Source organism: Mobula birostris, chromosome 2 (genome assembly GCF_030028105.1).
Source record: "Mobula birostris isolate sMobBir1 chromosome 2, sMobBir1.hap1, whole genome shotgun sequence".
Classification (NCBI taxonomy): Eukaryota; Metazoa; Chordata; class Chondrichthyes; order Myliobatiformes; family Myliobatidae; genus Mobula; species Mobula birostris.
This window is the reverse complement of record NC_092371.1, coordinates 168,854,159-168,873,864: the sequence shown is the minus strand read 5'-3', so window position 1 is coordinate 168,873,864 and position 19,706 is coordinate 168,854,159. Positions and strand designations below refer to the sequence as shown.

At 42.0% G+C, this 19,706-nt stretch overlaps 1 protein-coding gene across 6 annotated transcripts in view; it reads right to left on the bottom strand.

Moving 5' to 3' along the window:
- Positions 1–19,706, bottom strand: part of disc1 (DISC1 scaffold protein) — a 203,031-nt gene that overhangs the window by 143,882 nt on the left and 39,443 nt on the right. For all 6 annotated transcript variants that reach the window (XR_011884993.1, XR_011884994.1, XR_011884992.1 and 3 more), the window contains exon 8: positions 19,586–19,688. Coding sequence is in view for 3 of the 6 variants with exons in the window: in XM_072251069.1 (XP_072107170.1) it covers positions 19,586–19,688 (103 nt within the window). In the remaining 3 variants the exon portion in view is untranslated. The remainder of the gene's footprint in view (positions 1–19,585; positions 19,689–19,706) is intronic.

The following is a 19,706-nucleotide window of genomic DNA, read 5'->3' as shown; positions in this document are numbered from 1 at the left end:
AAGCTAGCAAATAATATCAAAGTGGATAGTAATTTTTCCAAGCATGTTAAAAATAAAAGAGAAATGAGAGTGGATATAGAACCACCATAAAATGAGGCAGGAGAAATAACGGGGGGCAAGGAGATGCCTGATGAACTAAATGCGTATTTTGTGTCAGTCTTCACCGTGGAAGACACTAGCAGTATGCCTGATGTTGTAGTGTGTGAAGGAAGAGAAGTAGGTGCAGTTACTGTTACAAGATAGAAGGTGCTCAAAAAGCTGAAAGACCTAAAGGTACACAAGTCACTCAGACAAGAGAAACTGCACCAAAAGGTTCTGAAAGAGGTAGTGTTAGAGATTGTGGTGGCATTAGAAATGATCTTTCAAAAATCATTGGACTCTAGCATGGTACCAGAGGACTGGAAAATTGCAAATGTCACTCCACTCTATAAGGAGGAAGGCAGCAGAAATGAAATTATAGACCAGCTAGCCTGACCTCAGTAGTTGGGATAGTACAAAGTCAGCATGGTGTCCTTCAAGGAAAATCCTGCCTGACTAACCTGTTGGTGTTCTTTGAGAGTACAAGTAGGATAGATAAAGGGGATGCAGTGGATGTTGTATATTAGGACTTTTAGAAGGCCTTTGACAAGGTGCCACACATGAGGCTGCTTACCAAGTTAAGAGCCCATGGTATTACAAGGAAGTTACTAATGTGGTTAGAGCATTGGCTGATTGGTAGGAGGCAGCAAGTGAGAATAAAAGGATCCTTTTCTGGTTGGCTGCCAGTGACTACTGGTGTTCTGTGGGGGTCAGTGTTGGGACCACTTCTTTTATGCTGTATATAAATGATTTAGATGATGGAATAGATGGGTTTGTTGCCAAGTTTGCAGATGATATGAAGATTGGTGAAGTGGCAGGTAGTGTTGAGGAAACAGGTAGGATGAGAAAGGACTTAAGACAGATTCCTGGATTTTCTCCACGTCTGGAAAATAGTCTGCACATTTATTTCTACCATCAAAGTGCATAACAATGCATTTTCCAACATTGTATTTCATTTGCCACTTTCTTGCCCATTCTCCTAAATGGGGAGAAAATCCAGGAATCTGAAATGCAGAGGGACTTGGGAGTCCTCTGGCAAAACACCCTGAAGATTAACTTGCCGGTTGAGTCAGTGGTGAGGAAGGCAAATGCCATGTTAGCATTCATTTCAAGAGGTCTAGAATACGGGAGCAAGGATATGATGCTGAGGCTTTATAAGGCACTGGTGAGGCCTCACCTTGAGTATTGTGAACAATTTTGGGCCCCTCATCTTAGAACAGATGTGTTGACATTAGAGAGGGTGTACAGCAGGCTCACAAGGATGATTCCAGGAATGAAAGGGTTATCATACGAGGAACGTTTGATGGCTCTGGGTCTGTACTCACTGAAATTCAGAAGGATGAGGGGGGGATCTCATTGAAATCTTTCGAATGTTGAAAGGTCTTGACAGAGTAGATGTGGAAAGGATCTTTCCTATGGTGGGAGAGTCTAGGACAAGAGGGCACAGCTCAGGATAGAGGGGTGCCCTTTCAAAACAGAGATGCGGAGAAATTCCTTTAGCCAAAGGGTGGTGAATTTGCGTAAGTTGTTGCCACATGCAGCTGTGGAGGCCAGGTCGGTGGGTGTATTTAAGGCAGAGATTGAGATTGATAGGTTCTTAAATGGATATGGCATCAAAGGTTACGGGGAGACGGCCGGGAACTGGGGTTGAGGAGGACATAGAAAAAAAAAGGATCAGCCATGATTGAATGGTGGAGCAGACTCGATGGGCCAGATGGCCTAATTCTTATGGACTTACAAGAGGGTGCAAAGGGTTGTACTCTCAGCCATTTTCATCAAGAGTCCAAACCTCCCCACCATCAAACACATCTTCATAAGACGATGCCTCAAGAAGGTGGTTTCCATCATTACGGACTTCACCATCTGGAACATGCCCTTTCTTCATTACTACCATCAGAGCCTGAAGACCCACATTCAACATTCTAGGGGCAGTTTCTTCCCCTCCACTATCAGACTTCTGAACAGTCCACAAACCTACAAACATTACCTCACTATTTCTCTTTTGCACAATTTATTTGTTTTATTTTATTACTATAACAGTGATCTTTATGTCTTGTTGCCACAAAAACAACAAATTTCACAACACACGTTAGTGATAATAAGCCTAATTCTGGGTCTGAGATCATTACACTCATCTTTTTTGCAGATTTGACTCACCTGAAGGCAACCTGACTAGTCTGCAACTAAGGAAAGATATTTGGTAAGATGAGTCAAAACTATTAGAGGTCAAGAGGTTAACCAGAAGTTATTGGAAATAGGTATTCACTGGTAGAGGAAGAAGTGCATGGGGAAACATGGGAGTTTACTGACGAGCTTGCTGGCCAGAGTAAAGAGCTCATACTTGCAGCAGATCAATTACTTTATTGGTTCAGCACATCTTAGACCTAATAAGCTTATCACAAGTAAAGAAAAGATCTGGGGAAATTTTGGACCAGAAAGAAATGGGCCAGAAGAGATACATGGAAATTAGTATTCAACCACTATTATTAATATTTTTATAACAACTATTATCATGATTTAGTTTAATACAGTGGAATTACAATTGCATATAAACATCTATTTGAGTGCCTAATTATTTTCTATATTATCTCAATGTGCGCTTGTGAATGTACAAATTAATATAGATTTACTCACATAAAAAATGGAAAAGGTTATATATGTAAAAAAAAGTTTGTGTATTACTTGTGAATACCTTAACCAAATAAAAATAAAAAATTTTGGGAAAAAAACCTAATAAGCTTATCAAGACTTGGGAAATCCAACCAATATAAATTTAAATTTTAAATCTGAGATTGGCAGTGGTCACTCATCCCTTTCCCACAATTTATTTAAAATTTAGAAACAAAGAAACTTACAGCACAGTACAGGGCCTTCAGCCCACAATGCTGTGCCAAACATGTACTTACTTAGAAATTACCTAAGGTTACCCATAGCCCTCTATTTTTCTCAGCTCCATGTATCTATCCAGGAGTCTCTTAAAACACCCTATCGTATCCACCTCCACCACCGTCGCCGGCAGCCCATTCCACACACTCACCACCCTCTGCGTAAAAAAACTGCGCAGGTATGTCTCCTCCGTACCTACTTTCAAGCACCTTAAAACTGTGCCCATTTCAGCCCTGGGAAAAAGCCTGTCACTATCCACACAATCAATTCCTCTCATCATCTTACACACCTCTGTCAGGTCACCTCTCATCCTCTGCTGCTCCAAGGAGAAAAGGCCAAGTTCACTCAACCTATTCTCATAAGGCATGCTCCCCAATCCAGGCAATATCCTTGTAAATCTCCTCTGCACCCTTTCTATGGTTTCCACATCCTTCCTGTAGTGAGGTGACCAGAACTGAGCACAGTGCTCCAAGTGGGGACTGACCAGGGTCCTATAAAGCTGTAACATTACCTCTCGGCTCTTAAACTCAATCCCACGGTTGATGAAGACCAATGCACCGTATGCCTTCTTAACCACACAGTCAACCTGCGCAGCAGTTTTGAGGGTCCTATGGACTCGGACCCCAAGATCCCTCTGATCCTCCACACTGCCAAGAGTCTTACCATTAATACCATATTCTGCCATCATATTTAACCTACCAAAATTAACCACCTTACACTTATTTGGGTTGAACTCCATCTGACACCTCTCAGCCCAGTTTTGCATCCTATCGATGTCCCGTTGTAACCTCTGACAGCCCTCCACACTATCCACAACACCTCCAATCTTTGTGTCATCAGCAAATTTACTAACCCATCCCTCCACTTCCTCATCCAGATCATTTATAAAAATCATGAAGAGAAGAGGTCCCAGAACAGATCCCTGAGTCACACCAGTGGTCACTGACCTCAATGCAGAACATGTGAAAAGTATTAAGAATAGATTACATTCTGCATCATTAACCTTTAATTTTAGGCTCTGCTGAACCACACCCATTTTGGGACATTAAGATTCACCCCAATGAACCTGTCAAGTACACTGAGAAGACCAGGTATGTTGCATTTAAGTAATTTCCCTGATTGACTATCATCACCCTACTATCAAGATACAAGTCATACCTCGGCTGCTAACATCATCCTTGTCTAATGCAAAGAACACGGGCCTCCAAACAGCAGCCGGGATGTGGATTACAAATTACAGCAGGAGATAGAAAAGGCATGTCAGAAGGACAATGTCATGATAATTGTTGGGGATTTTAACATGAAAGTGGATTGGGAAAACCAGGCCAGTAATGGATCTCAAGAGAGAGAAACTGTAGAATGTCTAAAGGATGGCTTTTCAGAACAGCTTGTTGTTGAGCCCACCAGGGGATTGGTTCTGGTGATTTGGGTGCTGTGCAATGACCCGGAGGTGATAAGTGAGCTTAAGGTTAAGGAACCCTTAGGGAACAGTGATCACAATATGATCGAGTTCACTTAGGAATTTGAGAAGGAGAAACTAAATTCCAATTTGTCGGTATTTCAGTGGAATAAAAGAAATTAAAATGGCATGAGAGGGGAACTGGCCAAGGTTGACTAGAAAGGGATACTAGCAGGAAGGACAGCAGAGCAGCAATGGCTGGAGTTTCTGCAAAAACTGAGGAAAGTGCAAGACAGGAAAATTCCAAATAAGAAGAAATTTTCAAATGGAAGAGGGACATAGCTGACAAGTAAAGTCAGAGCCAAAGTAAAAGCATAAGAGAGGACATAGAAGGAAGCAAAAGCTAGTGGGAAGATAGAGGAATGGGAAGCTTTTAAAAACCTGCAGAAGGAAACTAAGAAGGTCATTAGGAAGGAAAAGATGAATTATGAGAGGAAGCTGGCGACGAATGTCAAAGAAGATACTGAAAGCTTTTTTAACTATAGAAAGGGTAAAAGAGAGTTGAGGGTAGATATAGGACCAACGGAAAATGACGCTGGAGATATTGTAATGAGAGACACAGAGATGGCAGGGGAATTGAATGCATATTTTGCATCAGTCTTCACAGTGAAAGACGTGCAGTACAGGTTTCCCCCACCATCCGAAGCTACAGCGTTCCTATAAAATGGTTCAGAAGCCGGAATGTCATAAAGTGAAGAAGCATTTATTTATTACCATTTATTTATATGGGAAAAATTTGTGAGCGTTCACAGACCCAAAAAATAACCTACCAAATCATGCCAAATAACACATAAAACCTAAAATAACAGTAACATATAGTAAAAGCAGGAATGATATGATTAATACACGGCTTATATAAAGTAGAAATACTTTTCTACAATCATTGCCACACTGTTCTCCATAGCGAAAATCTCACGCAAGCGCTTTCGGCAGAAACACTCTCTCCAGTAACCCTTAAGCTATGAAGCTGCCAAATCATACCAAATAACCCATAAAAATACACAGCCTGTATAAAGTAGAAATAATGTATGTACAGTGTAGTATCAATTACCGGAATTGGGAAGACAGCGCTGAGCACACAGATAATGGTGTGTTAGGCTGAGTCATCAGAGGTTGGGGTGGTACAGTGATCCCTAACCTCCAGGCAGCGAACTGATACTGATCCACGGAGAATGCAGCGGTAGCCGGGATGTACCCAGCACATCTTTAAGAAAAAAGCCAAAATGAACAAGCTAATTAATTAGGTGCCACCCTGCATGTAAATGTCGGCCCAGATCAGAGGCGACGCAATCGGCAATCGCCTCTGATCTGGGCTGACATTTACGTGCCGGGTGGCACCTAATTAATTAGTTCGTTTATTTTGGCTTTTTTCTTAAAGATGTACTGGGTGCGTCCCAGCTTCTGCTGCACCACTGCATGCTTCACGGCAATGTATCGGTCCACGGCCCGGAGGTTGGGACCACTGGGGTGGTGGGACACTGAGGTGTTATCTCATCGTCGTCTGTTTCCAACAGGGCAGGCAGATCATCTTCTATCTCTGCCTGCCTCGATGTCGAAGGTCGAGGTTCATCGTCTGCTGTGGCTGATGTGGAAGGCTTGAAAAATGACAGTATACTTGACTGCTTAGCCTCGCGCATTTTTCTATCATACAGTTCTTTGCAAGCACTCAAACCATCTTGCAAATATGCCCTAAATCAACGTACCCTTTCAAAATTAAAGTCGTACTTTTCTGCAATTATTGCAGCGAAAATCTCACGCAGTTGCTTCACTTTCAGTCCATTCACTACTGCATTTAGTTTTGTTATCCTTTCCTCTTCCAATTGCATCAACTCTTCATCTATCAGTTCTTGGTCATGGGATGCCAAAACCTCTTCAACATCATCTTCGTCAGCTTCCACAAGCCAATTTCACTTTGTCCTTCCTTCGTTCACCACAATCGAAACGCTTAATTATGTCTAGTTTTACGCTAAGTTTAACACCCTTACGAGCTCTTTCAGGCTTTTCCAACACCATAGAACTCATCTTGCAAACGACTGCTCACAGGCTCGTGTTAAAGTAATGCTGGCGAGAATGCCGTTCCGAATCCGGGGAGAGCGGCTGCTCGGGGTGCGCGCTGCTTTTTATCGCACGCTGAATTTTTTTCATAACAGTGAAAGCACCTTCTGAAAGCGAAAACAAGGTACTAATGTAGATCTTTCGTAACAGTGAGGTTTCATAAAGCGAACGTTCGAGAAGCGGGGGACACCTGTAGCGAGGTTTCGTGAAGTGAACGTTCAAAAAGCGGGGGACACCTGTATACCAGACATTCAAGAGTGTCATGGAAGTGAAGCATGTGCAGTGAAAATTACGACTGAGAAGTTGCTCAGAATGTCTAATGGCCTAACGGTGGATAAATCTCTTGGACCTGATGGAATACACCCTCAGGTTCTGAAGGAAGTAGCCGGAGAGATTGCACAGGCAATAACAATGATCTTTCAAGAATCAACAGATTCTGGCATTGTACTGGATGACTGGAAAATTGCAAATGTTACTCCGCTATTTAAGAAGGGTGGGAGGCAGCAGAAAGGAAACTATAGACCTGTTAGCCCGACATCAGTGGTTGGAAAGTTTTTGGAATCGATTGTTAGGGATGAGATTACGGAGTACCTGGAGGCACACGACAAGATAGGCCAAAGCCAGCATGGTTTCCTGAAAGGAAAATCTTGCCTGACTAACCTACTGCAATCTTTTGAGGAAATTACAAGCAGGGTAGACAAAGGAGATGCAGTAGATGTAGTGTACTTGGATTTTCAAAAGGCCTTTGACAAGGTGCAACACATGAGTCTGCTTAGCAAGATAAGAGCTCATGAAATTACAGGGGAGTTACTAGCACGGGTGGAGCATTGGCTGACTGGCAGAAAACAGAGGGTGGGAATAAAGGAATCCTATTCTGGCTGGCTGCTGGTTACCAGTGGAGTTTCACAGGGGTCAGTGTTGGGACCACAACTTTTTACAATGTATGTTAATGATTTGGACTACGGTATTAAGGGATTTGTGGCTAATTTTGCCAATGATACAAAGATAGGTGGAGGAGCGGGTGGTGTTGAGGAAACAGAGAGCCTGCAGGGAGACTTAGATAGTTTAGGGGAATGGGCAAAGAAGTGGCAAATGAAATACAATGTTGGAAAGTGTATGGTCATGCACTTTGGTGGAAGAAGTAAACGGGCAGACTATTATTTAGATGGGGAGAGAATTCAAAATGCAGAGATGCAAAGGGACTTGGGAGTCCTTGTGCAAGATACCCTAAAGGTTAACCTCTAGGTTGAGTCGGTGGTGAAGAAGACAAATGCAATGTTGGCATTCATTTCTAGAGGTATAAAATATAGGAGCAGGGATGTGATGTTGAGGCTCTGAAAGGCACTCGTGAGACCATACTTGGAATATTGTGTGCAGTTTTGGACACCTTATTTTAGAAAGGTTATACTAACATTGGAGAGGGTTCAGAGAAGATTCACGAGAATGATTCCAGGAATGAAAGGGTTACCGTATGAGGAACATCTGGCATCTCTTGAGTTGTATTCCCTGGAGTTCAGAAGAATGAGGGGGTATCTCATAGAAACATTCCAAAAAGGCCCGAACAGATTAGATATGGCAAAGTTATTTCCCATGGTAGGGGAGTTCAGGACAAGACTGAAGGATGTCCATTTAGAACAGAGATGTGGAGAAATTACTTTAGTCAGAGCGTGGTAAATCTGTGGAATTTATTACCATGAGTGGCTATGTCAGGCAAGTCACTGGGTGCATTTAAGACAAAGATAGATAGGTTCTTGATTAGCCAGGACATCAAAGGGTATGGGGAGATGGCAGGGGAGTGGGGATGACTGGAAGAATTGGATCAGCCTATAACTGAATGGCGGAGCAGACTCAATGGGCCAAATGGCCTACTTCTGCTCTTACAGACTCCTAGACTGGGTATTGAGCAATGAGGAAGGGTTAATTAGCAATCTTGTCATGAGAGGCCCCTTGGGTAAGAGTGACCATAACATGGTGGAATTCTTTATTAAGATGGAGAGTGACATAGTTAATTCAGAAACAAAGGTTCTGAACTTAAAGAAGGGTAAATTCAAATGTATGAAACATGAATTAGCTAAGATAGACTGGCAAATGATACTTAAAGGATTGACGGTGGATATGCAATGGCAAGAATTTAAAGATCGCATGGATAAACTACAACAATCGTTCATCCCAGTTTGGCAAAAGAATAAATCAGGGAAGGTAGTGCACCCGTGGCTGACAAGGGAATTTAGGGATAGTATCAATTCCAAAGAAGAAACATATAAATTAGCCAGAAAAAGTGGCTCACCTGAGGACTGGGAGAAATTCAGAGTCCAGCAGAGGAGGACAAAGGGCTTAATCAGGAAAGGGAAAAAAGATTACGAGAGAAAACTGGAAGGGAACATAAAAACCAACTGTAAAAGCTTTTATAGATATGTGAAAAGAAAACGATTGGTTAAGACAAATGTGGGTCCCTTACAGACAGAAACAGGTGAATTGATTATGGGGAACAAGGACATGGCAGACCAAATGAATAACTACTTTGGTTCTGTCTTCACTAAGGAGGACATAAATAATCTTCCAGAAATAGTAGGGGACAGAGGGTCCAGTGAGATGGAGGAACTGAGGGAAATACATATTAGTAGGGAAGTGGTGTTAGGTAAATTGAAGGGATTAAAGGCAGATAAATCCCCAGGGCCAGATGGTCTGCATCCCAGAGTGCTTAAGGAAGTAGCCCAAGAAATAGTGGATGCATTAGTGATAATTTTTCAAAACTCTTTAGATTCTGGACTAGTTCCTGAGAATTGGAGGGTGGCTAATGTAACCCCGCTTTTTAAAAAAAGAGGGAGAGAAACTGGGGAATTATAGACCGGTTAGCCTAACATCGGTGGTGGGGAAACTGCTGGAGTCAGTTATCAAAGATGTGATAACAGCACATTTGGAAAGCGGTGAAATCATCGGACAAAGTCAGCATGGATTTGTGAAAGGAAAATCATGTCTGACGAATCTCATAGTATTTTTTGAGGATGTAACTAGTAGAGTGAATAGGGGAGAACCAGTGGATATGGTATATTTGGATTTTCAAAAGGCTTTTGAAAAGGTCCCACACAGGAGATTAGTGTGCAAACTTAAAGCACACGGTATTGGGGGTATGGTATTGATGTGGATAGAGAATTGGTTGGCAGACAGGAAGCAAAGAGTGGGAATAAACGGGACCTTTTCAGAATGGCAGGCAGTGACTAGTGGGGTACCACAAGGCTCAGTGCTGGGACCCCAGTAGTTTACAATATATATTAATGACTTAGATGAGGGAATTAAATGCAGCATCTCCAAGTTTGCGGATGACACGAAACTGGGCGGCAGTGTCAGCTGTGAGGAGGATGCAGGGTGACTTGGATAGGTTAGGTGAGTGAGCAAATTCATGGCAGATGCAATTTAATGTGGATAAATGTGAGGTTATCCACTTTGGTGGCAAAAACAGGAAAACAGATTATTATCTGAATGGTGGCCGATTAGGAAAAGGGGAGGTGCAACGAGACCTGGGTGTCATTATACACCAGTCATTGAAAGTGGGCATGCAGGCGGTGAAAAAGGCGAATGGTATGCTGGCATTCATAGCAAGAGGATTCGAGTACAGGAGCAGGGAGGTTCTACTGCAGTTGTACAAGGCCTTGGTGAGACCACGCCTGGAGTATTGTGTGCAGTTTTAGTCCCCTAATCTGAGGAAAGACATTCTTGCCATAGAGGGAGTACAAAGAAGGTTCACCAGATTGATTCCTGGGATGGCAGGACTTCCATATGATGAAAGACTAGATCGACTAGGCTTATACACGTTGGAATTCAGAAGATTGAGGGGGAATCTTATCGAAACATATAAAATCCTAAAGGGATTGGACAGGCTAGATGCAGGAAGATTGTTCCCGATGTTGGGGAAGTCCAGAACAAGGGGTCACAGTTTGAGGATAAAGGGGAAGCCTTTTAGGACTGAGATTAGGAAAAACTTCTTCACACAGAGAGTGGTGAATCTGTGGAATTCTCTACCACAGGAAACAGTTGAGACCAGTTCATTGGTTATATTTAAGAGGGAGTTAGATATGGCCCTTGTGGCTAAAGGGATCAGGGGATATGGAGAGAAGGCAGGTACAGGGTTCTGAGTTGGATGATCAGCCATGATCATACTGAATGGTGGTGCAGGCTCAAAGGGCTGAATGGCCTACTCCTGCACCTATTTTCTATGTTTCTATATCTTATGGTCTTAATGTAGGCTCAAGGACTTCCTCTTCCAAAAATATACTTTATTCAGCATCTACCTGCTGAACAGAGCCTACTCCCATTTGGATAAGCAGGGAGGCACTGTGAGAATCATGTTTTTTGATTTCTCAAGTGCTTTATGCCATACAGCCCTCATTGCTGGGGGAAAAGCTCTATTCCAATGCAGGTTGGCAATTCCCTTGTATCATCTGGATAATGGACTACCTAACTGGTAGACCAGTTTGTGCCGCTTTAGAGCTGTGTGTCAGACATGGCTGTAAGCAGCACTGGGACCCCACGGGGGGGCTGTATTGGGTCCCTTCCTGTTTACTCTGTATACCTTGAGGTTTAGATACAACACTGAGTCATGTCATCTGTAGAAATTCTCTGATGACTCAGCAATAGTTGGGTATATAAAGGAGGACAAGAAGATGAATACAGGGCCCTGGAGGAGGACCCTGAATGGTGCAACCTGAATCATCTGCATCTCACTAAAAGTAAGTCAAAGGAGATAGTGTTGCACTTTAGGAAGACTAATCCTGCACTGTTCCCTGTTACTATTGATGGTGAGGATGTGGATGTGGTGAGGACCTACAAGTACCTGGGGATGCACCTGGATGACTGATTTGAGTGGAGCACCAACACTGAGGCTTTGTACAACATGGGTCAACATCGTCTCTACTTTCTGAGGAAACTGAGGTCCTTCACACTTTCTACCCCCAGTCTGTTGTCACCAGTGCAATCTTCTATGCAGTGGTGTGCTGGGGCAATGGCAACAACATGGGTGATGCCACCAGGCTCAATAAACTGATTAGAAAGGCTAGGAGTGAAACTGGACTCACTAGAGGCTGTGGAAGAACAACGGACCCTACAGAAAATCCTGGCAATTCTGGACAATGTTTCTTGTATGCCACCTTGGCTGAACAGAGGTGTACTTTTAGTAACAAACTAAGACAACTGCACTGCTCCAAAGGTCACTCTTACCCTTGTCTATTAGACTTTATAATGAGTCAACCTATAGCCAGGGAAGTGATGACCCCCTCCTGTTAGACTGTTTGAATTAATTTACATTTGATTCTTTCTTACTTCTCTTCTAATATTTGTATATCTTTGCACTTGTAATACTACCGTGACACTGTAATTTCCTTTGGAATCAATAAAGTATCTACCAATCTAAATCAAGGGTCCCCAACCTTTTTTGTACTGCGGTCCGGTTTAATATTGACAATATTCTTGTGGACCGGCTGACCGGGGGGTGAGGGTTGTTCAAATAGGGTTAAACTCACCTCAACATGTCTTTTACAGTTAGGGTTGCCAACTTTCTCAGTCCCAAATAAGGGACAAAAGTAGCAGTCAAATCCCAGGACACTTTACCCCAGGAAAGACTATCATAACCATGAAGCCTTGTGCGGGCACCTGTGTGCGCATGCGTGATGTGCACATGCACTTACGTGCCGATTTCCCCCCCCCCCCCAGAAATCGGTTTTGCCTTCATCTTCCCGACTATACTGTACATACATTATTCCTACAAGCCCCATTTCCAGAAAAGTTGGGATATTTTCCAAAATGTAATAAAAACAAAAATCTGTGATATGTTAACAACAGGAATTCTGCAGATGCTGGAAATTCAAGCAAACACATAAAAGTTGCTGGTGAACGCAACAGGCCAGGCAGCATCTCTAGGAAGAGGTGCAGTTGACGTTTCAGGCCGAGGCCCTTTGTCAGGACTTGACGATATGACGATATGTGATATGTTAATTCACGTGAACCTTTATTTAACTGACAAAAGTACAAAGAAAAGATTTTCAATAGTTTTACTGACCAACTTAATGGTATTTTGTAAATATACACAAATTTAGAATTTGATGGCTGCAACACACTCAACAAAAGTTGGGACAGAGTTAAAATAAGATTGAAAAGTGCACAGAATATTCAAGTAACACCAGTTTGGAAAACTCCATATTAAGCAGGCTAATTGGTAGCAGGTGCGGTATCATGACTGGGTGTAAAAGTAGTGTCCATGAAAGGCTCAGTCTTTGCAAGCAAGGATGGGTCGTGGCTCACCCCTTTGTGCCAAAGTTTGTGAGAGAATTGTTCGTCAGTTCAAAAGGAACATTTCTCAATGCAAGATTGCAGAGAATTTAGGTCTTTCAACATCTACAGTACATAATATTGTGAAAAGATTCAGAGAATTCAGAGACATCTCAGTGCGTAAAGGGCAAGGTCGGAAACCACTGATGAATGTGCGTGATCTTCGAGCCCTCAGGCGGCACTGCCTAAGAAACCGTCATGCTACTGTGACAATTATAGCCACCTGGGCTCCGGAGTACTTCGGAAAACCATTGTCCCTCAACACAGTCTCACTCAATTGCATCCAGAAATGCAACTTGAAACTGTATTACACAAGGAGGAAGCCATACATCAACTCTATGCAGAAACGCCAGCGAGTTCTCTGGGCCCGAGCTCATCTCAGATGGACCGAAAGACTGTGGAACCGTGTGCTGTGGTCAGATGAGTCCACATTTCAGCTACTTTTCAGAAAAAATGGGTATCTCCATGCCAAAGATGAAAACGACCATCCAGATTGTTAACAGTGAAAGGTGCAAAAGCCAGCATCTGTGATGGTATGGGGGTGCATCAGTGCCCAGGGCATGGGTGAGTTGCATGTATGTGAAGGTACCATTGACTCTGAGGCGTATATTAGGATTTTAGAGAGACATACGTTGCCATCAAGGCCACGTCTCTTCCCGGGACGTCCATGCTTATTTCAGCAGGACAATGTCAGACAACATTCTGCACAGGCTACAACAGCGTGGCTTTGTAGACACAGAGTGCGTGTGCTTGACTGGCCTGGTGCCAGTCCAGATCTATCTCCTATTGAAAATGTATGGTGCATCATGAAGAGGAGAATCAGACAACGGAGACCACGGACTGTTGAGCAGCTGAAGTCTTATATCAAGCAAGAATGGACAAAATTCCCAATTGCAAATCTACTACAATTAGTATCCTCAGTTCCAAAAACAATTAAAAAGTGTTACTAAATGGAAAGGAGATGTAACGCAATGGTAAACATGCCTCTGTCCCAACTTTTGTTGAGTGTGTTGCAGCCATCAAATTCTAAATTTGTGTATGTTTACAAAATACAATTAAGTTGGTCAGTAAAACTATTGAAAATCTTTTCTTTGTACTTCTGTCAATTAAATAAAGGTTCACGTGAATTAACATATCACAGATTTTTGTTTTTATTGCATTTTGGAAAATATCCCAACTTTTCTGGAAATGGGGTTTGTACTTTATATAGGCTGTGTATTTATCATATCATTCCTGCTTTTACTATATGTTAGTGTTATTTATTTTAGGTTTATGTATTATTTAGTATGATTTGGTAGGTTATTTTTTGGGTCTGGGAACGCTCAAAAAATTTTCCCATATAAATTAATGGTAATTGCTTCTTCGCTTTACGCCATTTTGGCATGAAAGGTTTCATAGGAACGCTCTACCTTAGCGGGGGAAATACAGGACAAACCAATTTAGCCCAATATACCGGATGTCCTGGCAAATACGGGACAGTTGGCAACCCTATGTTCAAGTTCAACAGTGCATGACAGGGAATGAGGAAAAACTCATATCGTTTCCTCGCGGCCCGGTAGGACATGCTTTGCTGCCCGGTACCGGTCCGCGGCCCAGTAGTTGGGAACCGCTGATCTAAATAACTAACTCATACTATATATTCAGTCTCAACAAGTGTCTTATTTGATCATCCTCTCAATCACTACATTCTCAATCCTACCATTAGCAAACCCCTTTCTTATCGCCAAATTAAAAGCCTCTTTTCTCTTATAGCCATGCCTATTTTTCCCTATTTGGCCCTCTTCTTGCAAGTCATTTCTGCTGGCTGCTTTACAAGCATATTAAAATGCTGGTAAAGCAGCCAGCAATATCAAGTTGAATAGATAATATGACCAACTCATTAAAAGCTGAATAAGAGAAATTCTGTTACTCCTAGTAGAACCCATACCAGATGTACAATCCTTATCATAATCATTGGAATTGAAATTACCATTAATGTTGTCTAAGACATTCTACTGGTGCACACGTCACTATAATAAACATTAGCAGCCATGGTATCTATATCACTATCTGCACTGCTATCTTTCCTAAAATCAGCAATATTTTCTAAATGAAATAGATCTCTGTTCCAGTGTCACATACCTCCTGATATAATCAGCCATCCAACACTAGTCAGAAATCTGTTTATTCAGAGCAGTTTTAAGTTCAGTAATAATCAAAACATTGATGTTTTTCTCAACTATAGTCAAATTACAAAGGCCCTTCTCTTTCAGCCCCTGCCTGAGGAGATGAAGGTCTTTTCCATGGCTTTTTTGTTTCCCTGCAGCATCCTGCCACCCTTTTAAGATCACTAAACATAAAGGTGCTGTGCCATTCATGCTGGACTAGCCATAATTTTGAAGAAAATTCCATTATGCAATATAACTACACCTGACACCCTTCTACATCTACCAAATTGCACCCCTCAACATAACTATGTTTTCTTTCATATTGCATCTGAAAAGCATAGAAAGCAAACACATCACTGCACACAAAATCAAAACCTGGAGAATTTTAAAACTTATTAAAATGCTTAAACTACTCCCAGGCTATCCAAAGGTGCACTCAACCAGAGCTATCCTTTTCTTCCTCATCCTCATAATCTACCACCTCAAAACCTTCATAACAAAGTAGAAGTGTCCTGTGAGCTAAAACTCTTTCATTTAAAATTAAGTAATCTGTAGTAGTTTGAACTCCCAACATTACAAGCAGCCTTGATAGGCTTAAGAAGGTCTGTCCACATTTAGTGCATTTTTGTTGGAGACTTCTGTAGCAGTAATATTTCCCAACATTTAGCACATCTACCCAAAGCATTCTCACAGGAAAGCAGCATCCATCATCAGGGACCTCCAACACCCAAGATATGCTCTCTGCTTGCTGCTGCTATCAGGAAGAAGGTACAGGAGCCTCAGACTCGCACCACCAGGCTTTGGAATAGTTATTATCCCTCAACCAACAGGTTCTTGAACAAAAGGAAATAACTTCATCCCACTTGCCCCATCATTGAAATATTCCCACAACCATTGGACTCACTTTTAAGGACTCTATCTCATGTCCTCAATATTAATTGTTTATTTATTATTATTAGAAACATAGAAAACCTACAGCACAATACAGGCACTTTGGCCCACAAAGCTGTGCCGAATCTGTCCCTACCTTAGAACCACCTAGGCTTTACCCATAGCCCTCTATTTTTCTAAGCTCCACGTAGCCATCCAGGAGTCTCTTAAAAGACCCTATCGTTTCTGCCTCCACCACCGCCACCTTCCGCCTCCACCACCGCCACCCCATTCCACGCACTCACCACTCTCTGCATAAAAATCTTACCCAACATCTCCTCTGTACTTACTTCCAAGCACCTTAAAACTATGCCCTCTCATGCTAGCCATTTCAGCCCTGGGGAAAATCCTCTGACTATCCACACAATCAGCACCTCTCATTATCTTGTACACCTCTATCAGGTCACCACTCACCCTCCATCGCTCCAAGGAGAAAAGGCCGAGTTCACTCAACCTATTCTCATAAGGCATGCTCCCCAATCCAGGTAACATCCTTGTAAATCTCCTCTGTACCCTTTCTATGGTTTCCACGTCCCTCCTGTAGTGAGGGAACCAGAATTGAGCACAGTACTCCAAGTGGGGTCCGACCAGGGTCCTATATAGCTGCAACATTACCTCTCGGCTCTATCATTATTTCTTTCTTTTTGTATTTGTACAGTTTGTTCTTTTTTTTCATGTGGGTTGAATGCTGAAGTTGGTGCAGTTTTTCATTGATTCAGTTCTATTATGGATTATTGAGTATGCCAGCAACAAAATGAATCTCAGGATTTGATAATAAATTTACTTCAAACTTTGAATAAATGTTACTTTGAACTATAATTACTCCCCAAACACGAATGCTCCACAAAGGGCACCACTTAGAAATGTTTTCTTAATATTTACTTGTAAAACATATCTTCTCAGCAAGCTCTTGCAGGTCAACTTAATCTAGAAAGCCCACGAGGTACACTGTGTAGGGGTTGGGACTGTATGGTAATGAGGTGCGGTTTGCTATGACTAACTAGCTGTAATCAGTGCCTAACATCTACCAATCTAGTTATGAGAACATGATTTTTTTTTAAATTCAAGTGAATAATGTAAAATCTGTGTGCCCCATGTGAAATCCTCTTCTTTTTCTCGTGACCAACACTTGGGAGTTGAGCCAAGAACAAACAATCTGATTTATTTTATAGCTAATAAATGATTCAAAGCTCTAAATCCTGAAATTTAACTTTCATAAACTTTCCATGACATTTTAAATAACTATTTTCATCACACCATTACTTCAAGCCTACTACAGAAGAATATTTTCAGCTATTTACTTTACAATAATCATTTGGCCCTCTTCTTCCAGAATGAAATGTTCCTTGCTAGTTAGGAAAGGGCTTTTATGTTTTTTTATTACAGGTGTCCCCCACTTTTCAAACGTTCGCTTTACGAAACCTCAATGTTACGAAAGACCGACATTAGTTACCTGTTTTCGCTAACAGAAGGTGCTTTCACTGTTACGAGAAAAGGCAGCCACTCTCCCTGAGCAGCCGCTCTCCCCAGGAACAGCATTCTAGCCGGCATTGCTTAAACACGTGCCTGTGAGCATCCGTTTGCAAGATGAGTTCTAAGGTATCGGAAAAGCCTAAAAGAGCTCATAAAGGTGTTACACTTAGCGTAAAACTAGACATAATTAAGCATTTTGATGGTGGTGAACGAAGTAAGGACAAAGTGAGTTTGGCTTGTGGAAGTTGACAAAGATGATGTTGAAGAGGTTTTGGCTTCCCATGACCAAGAACTGATAGATGAAGAGCTGATGCAATTGGAAAAGGAAAGGATAACAATCGAAACCGAATGTAGTTGCGAACGGACCGAAAGTGAAGTTGTCCAAGAACTGAATGTGAACAACTGCGTGAGATTTTCGCTGCAATGGTAAAGTACGACTTTAATTTTGAAAGGGCATGTCAGTTTAGGGCATATTTGCAAGATGGTTTGAGTGCTTACAAAGAACTGTATGATTGAAAAATGTGCAAGGCTCAGCAGTCAAGCATACTGTCGTTTTTCAAGCCTTCCACATCAGCCACAGCAGACGACGAACCTTGACCTTCGACATCGAGGCGGGCAGTCATAGGAGAAGATGACCTGCCTGCCCTGATGGAAACAGATGACGATGAGATGACACCCCAGTGTCACACCATCCCAACACCCAGGCCGCGGACAGATACCTATTCATGGAGAATGCAGCGGTAGCCAGGAGGCACACAGCACATCTGTAAGAAAAAAGCTAAAATAATCATGCTAATTCATTAGGTGCCGCCCGGCACGTAATTGTCGGCCCAGATCAGAGGTGATGCAATCAGCAATCGCCTCTGATCTGAGCCGACAATTACGTGCCGGGCGGCACCTAATTAATTAGCTTGTTTATTTCAGCTTTTTTCTTAAAGATGTGCTGGGTGCGTCCCGGCTACCACTGAACCCCTGCATGTTTCACGGATTGGTATCGGTTGGCAGCCCGGAGAGTGGGGGCCACTGCACCACCCCAACCTCCGACAACTCAGCCTAACACACCATCGTCAGTGTGCTCGGTGCTGTCTTCCCGATTCCCGTAAGTGATATTACACTGTACATACATTATTTCTACTTTATATCGGCTGTGTACTTTTACGTGTTATTTGGTATGATTTGGCAGCTTCATAGCTTAAAGGTTACTGGAGAGATTTTTGCCAACACCACTTGCGTGAAATCTTCTGCCGAGAGCGCTTGCGTGAGATTTTCGCTACGGAGATCTATGCGGGCAATGATTGTGGAAAAGTATTTCTACTTTACATAGGGTGTGTATTTATCATATCATTCCAGCTTTTATTATATGTTACTGTTATTTTAGGTTTTATGTGTTATTTGGCATGATTTAGTAGGTTATTTTTGGGTCTACGAACGCTCACAAGTTTTTCCCATATAAATAAATGGTAATTGCTTCTTCACTTTACGACATTCCGGCTTACGAACCGCTTCATAGGAACGCTCTACCTTCAGATGGCGGGGGAAACCTGTAGTTCTATTAAAAGTAGCTCAGCCCCCATTATACTTCTTGTCAAGTGTTTGGCATTAAGGAAATTGGTAAAAATCCCCTAATAGCCTCCTAGGTGATCACTTCCTAGGAATTATAAATGTTTTACCTGTTACTTCAATAATCAACTGTCCTGATGAGAGTGATTTATTGAGCCTAATAAAGTTATTCAGAAGCTAACCTTACATAAATCTATCTTACCTTTTTTTTTTAACATCCTTCAGCTTCCTCAACCTTAACCTTGTTTTAGTCTGCTTTGGGGCATTTTAATCTACTACAAATTAAAAATGAATAGTAACCTATTGATAATATGACTCTGCATAACATAATATTTGTTGTTGTTGTTTCTCTCTGCATCTTGCGGCGCATGGGGCACAACCTTGCCGGTTCTTTAGCATTTGTCTGCTTTTCACAAGGCTGAGTTGCTAACCTGATGCTCAACCCAGCACAGATGGAAAGTGTGCAAGGAGCTGGCTAGATTCGAACCTGCGATCTCTCGTCTCAAAGTCTGGTGCAGATGCCACTACACCACCAGCAGGCTAACATAATATTTAGAGATTCCATAACAGATTTAAAAAAAGGAATTAATAAGCTATTCAAAATCTTTTATGGATGTTAAACTTATTTAAAAAAAGTTAAATTGTTTGATTTTTGATTACATAACACACAACTTACCAGATATGGCTAATACTTTGGCTTCCAAGAGAGTTGGAAGTTGTTTTTCAATATCACTCAGTTTTTTGCTGAAGTTACTGCACAACTTTTGACTGCTGCAGACCTGAATGTTTAAAATATA